This window comes from Amyelois transitella, chromosome 19 (genome assembly GCF_032362555.1).
Source record: "Amyelois transitella isolate CPQ chromosome 19, ilAmyTran1.1, whole genome shotgun sequence".
NCBI classification, from domain to species: domain Eukaryota; kingdom Metazoa; phylum Arthropoda; class Insecta; order Lepidoptera; family Pyralidae; genus Amyelois; species Amyelois transitella.
In genome coordinates, this window is record NC_083522.1 from 5,037,323 (window position 1) to 5,050,340 (window position 13,018).

Genomic DNA, 13,018 nt, shown 5'->3' on the forward strand with positions numbered 1-13,018 from the left:
TTAATTTTAATATTAGAATATCATTTATTTGAAAACTTTCAGTAGTAAATAATTTGAAATTATCCTAATAATCTTAATTAAAAGGGTAGTTAATTTTAAATACTTACAAGTAAGTAAATCAAGTCACTTCTGGCTGGCACTACCATGTAGGAAAATTAAATACTTATTGTATTATTGGTATCGTTTACAATCGATAGTAAAGCGCGAACCATTCAATAAATTAATTATATTCTTTATAGATAACAATAATGAACATTACGGTGTGAGGTTAAAGTTTTTTCAAATTGAATTTCAAAGTCGGTTTCATTTGATTCCATTGAAAAAACATTAATTGAAAGAGCATCAATTTCAATTAAGTTCTTTAGAACTTAATTGAAAACCGCGTAAATTTTATACACGACTTGTACAACTGTACCGAACGTGTCTCGGTTCATGATGAAAATATCGGCCGCGGTGAGATACAGCGGGCGTTCAGACAACGCTAACACGAAGCATACGATCTTCGCTTGTTTTACTTTCATTAGCTCCCAGCCACACGAGTACGCCGCCAGTGACATTTCGTTTTCAGCACTGAATAAAAGTTCTCCCCCGAAGCAATAGACGAACAATGGTAGCACCCCGGTTACTCCTGTCAATATCGTATTACTCAAATTCCAAGCATTCAATGTCTGGAGCGTCGTAACAAGAACGATAGTCATCAAAAGGAAATGGCATCCAAATATAATCTTGTACAGCTTTCTTATTTTTGCGTGGTATTGCATGAAAAATTGGTGATGTTTCACACAAAAACGTAGTTTGTCGTCTACTGATTTGTTTTTCTCGTCCTTTGGTATCGTTTCGTCGTACATGACCTTCTGGATCTGATTTAGCGTTTCTGTTATTGCGTAGATGTGCCCGAGCTCGTGAGATAACAAAGTGACGAATAACACGATATATCCGGTTTGATTGATGGCCGAAAACGCTGTGGCGACAATTATAAGGGCGAATGCTATTTCGAAGTATGGACTCTCTTTAGCGCTCGAGAAACCTATGAACAGAAATTTCAAATTAATCTTGGTCACGTTCATGTTAATTTGTGTCGATGATGATAAGAATGTAAAGTTAGTAATTTATTCAAAACGCGATAAATATGGTGGGGGTGGAAAGGTAAGTAAAGCTAGGTGTATTGGTATCATCATGGTAGATGACTGTAAACCAACATTCTACTTGTACTTGGTTTGAAGTCAACAATTGAGACTGGAGCCGAGAATACACTCGAAATTGAATTTATTTCAGGAAGAAAATACTTTAATCTTTAAGTTAAAACTACTAAGGTTCAAAAAAGAGGCACAAAGAAAGAATATTTAGTATTAAACGTACCATAAATTTCCCCAGGCGTTGTTGGTAAGTACTTATCATTTCCAATAATGGTTAGCAACAGAGGGAGAATCAAATAAATCATATGAGAAGCAGCCTGATTGAGTACTACCAGCCACGATACGTACTGGCCGCTTTGTAAGGTTTTCACAATCTTGAGTCGTGCCCTTTCATCGGTGACAGAATTCAGGCCCTGCTGGCTCATGGCAAATATCTTTTTCAAGCGAGCACTGAAATGAATACATAGTTAATAAATATATTATTATTACCTTATAGATTACCTTTTGCAATCGGGAACAGAAGCAGCTAGGACACACTATGTTTTTTCGAAAATAAATGTGTAATCAAAAGATTTTTGCTAGCCTCCAGACTAGCAGCATAGTCTGGAGCAATTTCTGTATTTACCTTGAAGTCCACATGAAAATGTATTTCGACATGGGAATACAAGTGGAGCTGAGGCAGTTGATAGCCTTGAAGCACTCCACTTTGTCAGGGAACACGTTTATTAAATACACACTTTGACTGAACGTGCCAACGTAAATAAAGGCGCCGGCGCATAAAAACATGCCAAATATGGAACCGAATGATATATCTGAAAAGTAAATAAATAATAAAAAAATGTCGTAATTAATTTTTTGCTGGCGAAAAACATCGTTTGGTTAGCATACAAAAATTTGGTTTGTGAAACATACATCAAATCACGTCTCTTTCGCGGAGGTGTAGTATAGGCTAACACTGAGAACATTATACCTATTATAATGATTTTTTTTCGCAATCGTTGTTAAGCAATCTTGATTATTTTGAATAATAAAAGATTTTGCCTATTTGATTTGATAATTTTATTTGAGAGTGGATTGTAATCTGATGGGAGTTGGAAATAAAGTATACGATGAGAAAATATATGTAATATATTTTCGAGTAGAGAGACGAAGAAGACGGATTCCCTAGAGAGTCTAATAGGCTAATGTAATATTTCTTAAAGATATTCTCGTTGACAAGGTTGACTATAAAATGACACTTATTAAATATGTATTTAAAAAAAAATGTTGAATATAATTAAAAAAAAATTGTTAAGAAATTAACTCAGAAACGACTAAATCGATATTGATGAAATTTGGTACAGACCTTCAAGAGTAGGTAACATGGACAATAATAATAGATTTTTGTAATATTTTCAGGATGCGTCGGGCGAAACCTCATTGAGGTATAAAAAAATACTTAGTGACTTACGCCGATCGGGATCACCAAAAACATTATGGATTCCCACTAACTTTTGTATTGAACTTATCATGTTTTTTGATGCATCTATAGGGTCCTTGTCGGATTCAATAAATTTACTAATAATAAAAAGCTTGACTGATCTTAAAGTCATATTAAAAGTGTGTATCGTTTAGGGAAAATAAATGACAATTCCGCGTATGTTCAATTGCCACAGTTTCTTGATAATTGTCTAATAGTTGACACATTCAATTTACCTACGTTGTTAATACGTACATAACAGTAAATTGATCATTAGGTAATTTTAACTGTTAAATTATTCAGAAAAATAACTCTGTAAGGGTTTGGTTACACTAGGAACAACAGTGTGGGTAAGTTAAATAAATTATACATACATACAAGGTTTTAACACTGATCTCTATATTTTTCGATAGTTGAAAATCTATCAAAGGGAAAAAACATAAAACCTAGAATTATGAAAAATTCTACCTGGAAACATAATATCTACTTGGAAACATATTCGATTCAGTTTCAAGTTATTCCCTTACTTTATTTGTAATTTTTTAATATGTACAAAACAAATGATCACACCTGTGTTACAGACAAAGACTTCATGTCTCCACTTGACACGACCCCGGCAAACTTCTTTTTTTTAATCATTTATCAATCATTTTATGTTTACCTGTTTTACAAAGATGTTTTAAAAAATCTCGTGTAATGTAACGCTAGTAAGTTAATAATTAAAAAAGAACGTAATTGGGTAATAAAAACAAATAAGTAAGTAACAATTAAAGATACTTACAAAACTTTTAATTGGTTGTCGTTAATTTGCTTATAACAATATTTACGTCGATAATGACTAAGATTTTTGCCCATGGTTTCGTTTTTATATTTTTCTAAGTATGTTCAAGTACTTTTCCATAAAAACATATACATATAAAATCAAGGCTTTCCGTTAGACCTCAGGGGAAGACAGAGCCTACAGTACACTATATAAAACAACAGTGTATTTTGCGTAAACAATAGAACATAAAAATAAACGTATGGACAAAACAGACGGGACAGTGTGCATTGTGTAATAGACGTGTGTCGGAAAAAGTTATTGAGATATCTACGAAAATGTATAGAGGAATGTAGACGAATGACATATTGTTCCGATTATATCCGGCGACCCTTAATGGGAAGGGATGGATCTTGGAGAGGTGACATATTATGGGTTAATATTATGACATTGTCTTATTCTTAGCAAAATCGTGCGTAAAAATTATTATTAGATACCAATGGGTTTACAAAAAGCTGTTATATATTGTTATATATTAACGACATAATAATAATTTTCGTCTTCATAATAATTTTCGTCTTCCATAATGATTTTCTTAATTTTCATTGTTATATAAATACGAAAGACGAGCAGAAGAAAAACAAAAGAAAAGCCTTAGATATCTGTCACTATCACCTGTCACTCTCTTTTAAAGCTTTGCTTGGAAGTCAAGATTAAACTTAGTAATTAACTAAGAATTTAGATTTCAGAATAGAATAACTGGCAGATCCTAGAAGTCAATCAAGGGAAAGGATTTCTTTTAGGCGATGGGTGAGCGACCTGCCACTGTTAAATATGGTCTTTGAAAATAATTGGCTATATTTAACTCATCAGATACAAGTACTTGATATAGGTATGTATGTTGTTTATTAAGGATACTTAAATTTCAATTTATAACCAATTTAAAAAAAGAGATATTTCAATAAGACGATATTTTTAAAATAAATCGTATCTCATTAATTAGTTCATCTATTGCGCGTATTGCCAACCGCAATATATTCCAATACCGGCTAATTACAAAATCAGCTCCTGTATATGTAGGTGGTAGGTTTTTGTTTCCGATTGACAGTAATTACCTGACTGTAGTTCATCAATTTGGTAATAATAAAGAATTCGTAATAATACTATCATATATAGACGGACGGAAGGGAAACTCACGTCACCATATTGTTTCTTCAAAAAGTGAAAAGCATTTCGTCGAATTTTATTTTATTAACGTTAGCTCCCAACTAATAATAAAAATGCGAAAAGAAGTTTATTTGTTTCTACGGAACCAATCTTCTTGAAATTTTTCGTATTTATATAATCAACAGTCTTGAAAAAATATAGTTTCTGTGGGATTTGCGAAAAACCTGTATTATTATGTTATTGGGGCTAAATTCGCCCGGGCGAAGTTGCGAGTAACAGCTAGTATTGGACCTAGTTGTAAGAAAACTCCCAGAGCAATAATTGTGTATTTGAGCTTGCATCAATTTAGGTTGGTTTCCGATCATCCTTTCCTTATTCGAAGATTCTTGTGACCAATTTACCTATCACGATCTCAGTATCCAAGTTTCCACTTTCAAAGTTTGCCGTGATTTCCTCATTCATTATTTCGTCATTAATTTGCCACCAGAAATATATATGAAAGCTTTCGGACCGACATCCATTGAAATTGCTTTTGGGAAAATTAATGCTACATTAAGAATTAATTACTCTGAAAATTTTCAATCCGGGGAACGACCTTAGTGACATTAGTATCAAGTAATGGTTTATTTAAACGACCTCAAGTTAATTATCAATCCATTTATTCGCAGTAGAAATGCAATAAAATAGAAGTAGGGTGTGGGTTTACTCGAGGCACAAAATAAAGAATAACAAGAGAAGGCTTTTCGTAATGTTTGAATTGGGTATTGTTTAGTTTAGGCAACAAACCATGACTGCTGTTCTGTGTTACCTTTTGGCATCGAAATGCCTACAATTTTAAACTAGAAAGAGGTTTAAAATAAATAATTAAATATCACAGTAGCTTCGACGCGGAATATACATACATACATACATATGGTCACGTCTATGACCCTGGTGGGGTAGACAGAGCCAACAGTCTTGAAAAGACTATACATACAAATATAATAACGAATAAGATAAAATTGCGATTTAAATAGAGACAGGCTGCTAGCCCATCGCCTTAAGGAAGAATCCCAAAGTGTCCAAGCCTTTCTCTTGATTGACTTTTTCTATTTGTGCGGGAGAGAAGCAACTGGCATAGACTATGTTTAGAAAGTACATTACATTTTTGAGCTTTCTGTGTTTCCCTTATTTTTTAAACAAGGAATGCTACCCGACTTGATGTATGAAACTTGGTGGAGTTTGCGAAGTGCAATGGTGTGCAGTTGGTGCTAAGTAAGTAATTGTTATTTTTTTCCTTTATAAAGACAATCTCAGTGGTTAAATAATTAGGTAAGTATAATTATAAGGGGTATTCGTCTTTACCTTAGTTAAGGTTACGTTGTAGTGTTATAAAATAATAATAAAATTTACTAAAATAAGTTTTGGTTCCGACTCATAAGATTTTCCATTTGAGTCTTGCCACGTCTCGCGCTGTCATCGATATGCATCAATCGCAAACTTCATTTTTTCCAAAGGGTTATAGTTCAAAAGGAGTGTCTGCCGGTTTGTATCAAACAGAGCCATTTGGCCGGCCGCCAAAACGATTATTATCGTTATGAGTTTGCAAAAAAAAAATGGAATGGCTCAATAATGTGAGGTCACGGGCTGGGCTTATTTTGCTGGTAATATTTAAAAATATATGTTAGTGTTCATAGTAATACTATATACATACATACATATGGTCACGTCTATATCCCTTGTGGGGTAGACAGAGCCAACAGTCTTGAAAAGACTGAATGGCCACGTTCAGCTATTTGGCTTAATGATATAATTGAGATTTAAAAAGTGACAGGTTGCTAACCCATCGCCTAAAAAAGAATTCCAAGTTTGTAAGCCTATCCCTTAGTCGAGTGGTCCTATTCTTTTTTTATATTGGTGTCGGGAGCAACACGGCAATTTCATTTATATTATAAGAAATGTCACCAAATTGAAAAATAAATTAATTGAAATCTTACTATCTTTTCAATTTCTTCAGTAGTACTCGTAAACCACGGTAATGAAAAGTAAATGGAAATAAATCCAAGAGCGCCTATTTTTAAATTGGTTTTCTTTTTCAATGACTAAAAGCAGGTTGGTGTGCTTTTATATGGAAGACTATATTAAGTAGCTCACTGCTAACTTTATCTAAAAGTCACCGACTAGAGAAACCAGAGATGCGAAAATGAATAGAACATTTCGTAACATTTGAGTTTATATAAAAACAACACGCGACCGGAGGGCTTTTCATGAACTTTGTTAGGCAATATGTCTCATCGTTCTCACATCTTTGAGGTTAACTGGTTAAAGAGAGATAGAGAGAGAAGATCAGACTTACTCCGATCAGCAGGAAAACCCCGGGGCTTTTTTCCAGAGAGAGAAGGTCACGAATTTAGACCTCGCGAAGACTTTTATTTAAACCAAAATTAAAATTGTAAATAAGTATCTCAAAAACGGCTAAACCGATTTTGTTGCCCTACGAACTTAAAATTTTTACTAATCCTACATTACTTTTAAATGTCTTCAAAATTAGACCAGCGGTTCGAAGATTATCTTGTGACAATTTAAAAACAAAAAATATGTTTTCGCCCGATGATGAATTCATTTATGGAATGATAAGAAAAGTTTACAAAGGCACTGACAGTTTTTCATCCAAAAAATAAAAATATCGTAGATCACTCGTAGATAGCCTACGTCGTAGTCGCAGCCATGTCGTAGCACAATCTGTTTTAAACATCGTGGTCTACATTTGTATGTTGTTGGGAGAAAGGTTAAATAAAACTAGTGTGAGTTCAGAATTACTACTTATTAAATAAATAAATGCTGCTACAATAATAAAACAATAAATATTTGTTTGCTTCATTTTTATATTCATATCGGCCTTTACTTAATCATTTCTATTAAGTATTATTCAAGGAAATAATATGTTTTCGGTATATATATATATATATTCATGTTTTTGAAGAAGTACTCTAATTTAAATCTCTGTACATTTTGTACTTAATTTATTCCAATGTTTAAGATATATTACTAGAAAGTATCATGTAAATCCATTTAAAAGTTTTTGCGTGACTGAGTAAAAAACACACTTCCACACATCCCTACAAATTGTTCCACTTCTAATGTGAGTAGCTCCTGTTTAACAAGTAGGATTTCCTTAAATGTATGTATTATGATTGTTTACATCACATGGACAACCTTACTGTGTCTGGATTAACGGGAGTAATAGCATACTCGTATTTATAGCGTACTTTCTGGCCGTCATAAACTTAATCTTATAATCTTGTTTTAGTATACGATCGTATACTTTATTCCTTTCAACTTATAAAGAAGGTGTTCCTCCCTGTTCTTATGAAAGAAAATAACAAGATTAGTTGACTGACTGATTCATTTAATAACTGGATGTAAACTTTAAATGAATTTAGTTGAATTTTGGCATACATATATTTTTAACAGATATATTGAAATTCTAACAGAATTGAAACGTTAAACGAATAAGCTAAAAAACTACTGGATTGATTTTTACGAAATTGAATATGTGCTTTATGCATGAACCCATGCCCCGCCTAAAAGCTAGTATTTTATAAGCACTGGCTTTACAAAATATATCATCTTAGGCAGTGAATGCTGTATAATACTGTATCCGCAGATAAAAGATTACTCCAACAATACCCTTCCTGACAGGAAAATGGACGGTATTGTTGACTAAATTGTCGTTGGTGAAAAGAATCCACTTATATTTCGGTTTAATTTTAGATGAATGAGTTTGCCTTTCGAAATTTGTACTTTATATATCTCTGTGGTGAACCACACAGTAAAGTAGTTTACCAAGTTTTAGCTTATAACACCTGACAATCTTAAATTAAATACTATGATTTCGTACAGCTGAATTCTCGTGAAAATTGTGAGGGCGAAAGTTAATAAATCCTTTGTAGAGTCTGTCACAAAACATGAATGAAAAGATATTTTTTTTAAGTCAATATACAAAAAATATATAAGAACGTTATTAATTACAGATTTAGCCTCAAAGTAAGTTTGAGACTTACGAGACACTGAAAGAACGATACCATATTAAAAGGTTATATTAAAACAAGGCTTGAATGTTTTAATACGGTTATAGGCCATAAAACATTGAAGACCCAGGCCAATTAGAAATTTTTTTTTTCATAACCTTGGCCGGGATTCAAACCCTGGATGTACTCTGTCACAGACAAGTGAAATGTCGCTATGCCACAGAGATACTGATATTATTTTCATTTCGAAAATATTGACATTTTTTGAAGTTAAAGAGCAACATGTAACATGAAATTATTCTTCCCCGTTGTCCTTGCGCACTGCATGCAAATGTGCTTGAATTATTCAAAATACAAATTGGCCGAGAAAAACAACGTTATGAAGTCTACAGGGCTTTTCATATTTTTGCTGTAAAATTGACGTCATCATAAACTGTTATTGCATCTATACCAGGGATTCCCAAACTGCTTTGAGTATGAGACCCGTTTTCATTATGAAAGGGAAAATAAGAAGAACGATGATAATTTTTTTTAAACTGAGCTGAGGAATTCCCAAACTGCTTTGAGTATGAGACCCGTTTTCATTATGAAAGGGAAAATAAGAAGAATGATGATAATTTTTTTTAAACTGAGCTGATAGATATTTCTCAATAATTCCAACGAGACTTATGTTATAGCAAATTTCGAAATTTTGTAAACTTCGTGCTTTTTCATTTACATTAAAACTTTATACTTAGTAGGAAACTTGATATAATTTTAATTGTTAAAAACAGATTAGTTGTGTAGAAAATCGTGAATAAGAAATTATATGATATTGATTTCTAGACGTGTCGTCGGCCCCTAAGAAATTGGTAGTAAGTAACCCCAAAATGTCGATATGAACCCACTTTGAGTATCCATACTTACGCCATACAGTCGGACTTAGCTTTTCACTCTTTTCGAGACTGTTAGCTTTGTCTGCCCGTAAGGAATAAAGACGAGATTAAATTTATGTACATATGATGAGGATCCCTGATCTGCATGACTGGCGTGTACCAGTATATTCCACAGCTAAATATACAATGTATTCTAACTTATTAGTATTCATCGTGCGACGCTAGGAATAAAGTAGGTGTTTTCAAATAATATTTGTCCTCAAATTACATTTCCTAAATTTGAAATTTTATTTTTATTTACAAACGTGTTTTGGCATGTAACAGTATTGAATTTTTTAGGGTCCTTTATTCCAAGGGGATAAACTGGGAATTAACTCTATATCTGTATTTGGTTTCTACTAAATAAGCTCATCTTATTAAGAAGCCTTTTTTAAATATAATTGGTACAGATATAAAATAGACTTTGAGTTATATGGGCTACTTTCGTTTCCGAAAATTCTCACTGGAAAGACGACCTGCTTTGAAATGGTATGTGAGGGAACTTGCACTAGACCGACTGGTTACTTTTTAATTCAAACTACATAATGTATCTATATTGATTCTCTTTTCATTCTTTGAGTTTTTCGTTCTTTAAATCCCCAATGTAATTAAAACTTTAGATTAAAAAGAGTAAAAGTGAGTCATCTTAACCAATTTATAAGTAAGGGTAAACGAAATTGGGGAGTAACTTGTATAAAAATAACTTTGGTACATTTCCGTCCGAATGAAGCACGTTTACAACCTAGTTTTTATACCTTCATAATAAAAATTGAAGGCAACGGGCTCTGTAATAGTCCTTTTATATAGAGATTTACCTTTTGTTGTCAAGGCTTAGTAAACTCGAGTGACGGCATATCAGAGGGAAAAATAATTTTAATAGCATTGTGGCTTTTTGAATATTTAATGACTGTACAAAATAAACAAGAAACTACAGAATATACCAATTATTTAGTTATAACATAATTGGTTTATTTTGAAGTTCTTTCCAGACTTTTTTTGGGATAACTTAATAAATTTAGCTAAAACATCTTACTTGGTCGTGGATGTTATTAATCCCCTAGGATTTAGCCTTCTAAGTTATAAGATTAGATCGTAGAAAAGGACATTGGTGGCCTTTTTTGTGAATTCCTACTTAAAAGGGGAAAACTGAGATAGCCTTCCAGGCTTATTTAGATTTGAAAATAGACATGAGTTGCTTTCTACGGTAATACCTATCGATACAAGATTAAAACAAAGTCTGTAGTTTATCACGGGCGGATCTGCGGGGTAAAGCTTGTTCCAGAATAAACTACTATTAGGGTGAGGATAATGGACAACGTCTGGAGATTGCGACATCTGCTTCTTCACCCCGTCTCTGATTAATAACGCGAACACAAATTATTCGCCGTCGCGCTGATGGATTTACAAGGGTCGTGCTGGCGGCTGATTTGTATAGTTTCTGTGACAGTCCGTTCTAATAACGACGGAGTCAATACCTCGATAAGTCTGAAGACTCAGTCTTGTTGAAGTTTTTGCTTCGACATCGAAATATAATCATTATAAAACGATAGAAATGCCATATCATTATGTTGAGGGATAACATTACAATAAAATCATAATATATCACAGATGATATCCGTTGAAAACAATTATCAACGAGTATCGTTTAAAATCGCCTAGCGTATTTGTTGTCGAAAGGACTTAAAAAGAGATGTTTTCGGAAAAATGTTCTTCAGTGTTTTAACACACTAAAGCATTCCACTCCAATATAACCCAGTTGAATACACCAACCACACCTCGTGAGATCATTAACTACCCAGCGATGTATCACAGATACGGTCGTAATCTGCGTGATTACTGCACCGCCTTGATCATTTGATATATGAAGGCGGCGGTAATTGTCTGCTCGTTGGTAAAGGCTTCTGTGGCTTATGAGCGTCGAATTTGTGGAATAATTATTTTATAGAAAGTCGTAATTAATTAGACAAACTGAATTGGTAGGTGGAAAGAGCCTCGGTAGAGGCTTCCAATATGTTTTAAAATTCATAGACATACATACATACATAAAATCACGCCTATTTCCCGGAGGGGTAGGCAGAGACTACCTCATTCCACTTGCCACGATCTCTGCATACTTCCTTCGCTTCATCCACATTCATAACTCTCTTCATGCAAGCTCGGCGGTTTCGGGTACTTTTGACCTGACCCTTTACCAGGACGTCCTTAATTTGATCAAGATACGTTCGTAATAAATAAATATAAATTCATAGACAGAAGAAATAAAATCAAAATTATTTACAAAAAACACAGATTAAGCAAGCACAAAAGTGAAACGATACGCTCGGGATTTGGGTAATGAGATACTACAGTCTTATTTTAAATACTTGTAATTAATTAGTTATACGTAATAATTTTCAATAAAATAAAACGCAAAGCTCAAGACCGAGCGGGATGGTGACGCACTGTGGATGCCCTCTGCCCCAGCTAGGGGACATAGGACCTTAAGTCAAGTAAGTCAATAATTTTCACGAATTTATATATTCATAGTCTTGGCTCTGATAAAATATAAGATTTCTATTATGAACGGAGATCGAATAAAAGTTTGTCTTGTGTTACAAGAACAATACTGCATTAACGAGGTCGTCAACAGAAGACTACGTTGTTAGATATAAAGATCCTACATTAATTTAAACCTCAATTACAACATTCTCTCATTTAATTTTCACTCGCCCATTTGGTAGAGCCTTATATAGTTATATCTACTGCATATATTGACAAATTTTTCTCAACATTTATTGCATTACATCATGTTATTAAAATTATTTAATTTTGCTAATGTGTAATTAAAAATGCTTCCATAATATAACAAAGATCTCCTCTCCTTGGCAAGTTGCATATTCGCTTATCTGGAGAGGAGTCCAAAGTACGCCCTTGACCACGATCCTTTATCGGGTAAGTCAGTTTTTTTTCAAGTGACCTGACCTGCAACCTTTGCAGAACTTAATCCAAATATCATAGATCTCTATCGACTCTTTATTAGTTATTACTCATTTTACAACAAAATCTTTCTTATAAAAAAATTATGAAATGTAATAGCTTACCAAAAAGAGCATCCAATCCGAGTCTTTCGTGAAATGGAATCTTCAATGCTTATCGTAAGCATGCATTTCAGTTGCAGCCATCCAGTGAGTCCTTTTGAAGTGGAACAATGGTGCCCGCAGCTTGAATTTCAAATATTAATGAACGTCCTACATTTTTGCGGAAAATAATTTTCATAGTCTCTCAGAATAAGAACTTTTTTGCGAGTTTAATTTTTCGCTAAAATTTTTTGGGAGAATGGACGACTGAAGTACGATCCTTTGAACAAAGTTCAAAATATGTATCAAGTCAGTCATGTAATTTCTGAAAAAGTACAATAGACCAGCTACATTTATTCTGTGAATATCATAGAAGGTGGCTAGAGAAAAAGCAGGCACATGTCAAAGTTGTCTCATTGGAAATTTTTGAATATCCTCCGCTCACTAATAACACACACAAAATATAAAGGTATGGTAAAATAAAACTCAACGAAGTTCCAAAGATGATCGAAAATT

General features: G+C 33.4%; 1 protein-coding gene across 1 annotated transcript; it reads right to left on the minus strand.

The window, feature by feature from the left end:
- Positions 1 to 368: 368 nt before the first annotated feature.
- Positions 369 to 2,728, minus strand: LOC106132542 (odorant receptor 30a-like). The gene is made up of 4 exons (XM_013331987.2): positions 2,587 to 2,728; positions 1,762 to 1,948; positions 1,360 to 1,586; positions 369 to 1,027 (listed from the first exon to the last, which is right to left on the minus strand). Exons 1-4 carry the CDS (start codon positions 2,726 to 2,728, stop codon positions 369 to 371), a joined length of 1,215 nt encoding a protein of 404 aa, XP_013187441.2.
- Between the last annotated feature and the right edge of the window lie 10,290 nt (positions 2,729 to 13,018).

What these genes read in the sequence shown, in the direction of transcription:
- LOC106132542 (XM_013331987.2), bottom strand. Translation starts at nt 2,728, where the DNA reads ATGACTTTAAGATCAGTCAAGCTTTTTATTATTAGTAAATTTATTGAA. An exon ending in TTTTGGTGATCCCGATCGGC is followed by an intron (nt 1,949 to 2,586) that starts GTAAGTCACTAA and finishes TTTACTTTTCAG; the next exon opens with ATATATCATTCGGTTCCATA. An exon ending in AACGCCTGGGGAAATTTATG is followed by an intron (nt 1,028 to 1,359) that starts GTACGTTTAATA and finishes TTCTGTTCATAG; the next exon opens with GTTTCTCGAGCGCTAAAGAG.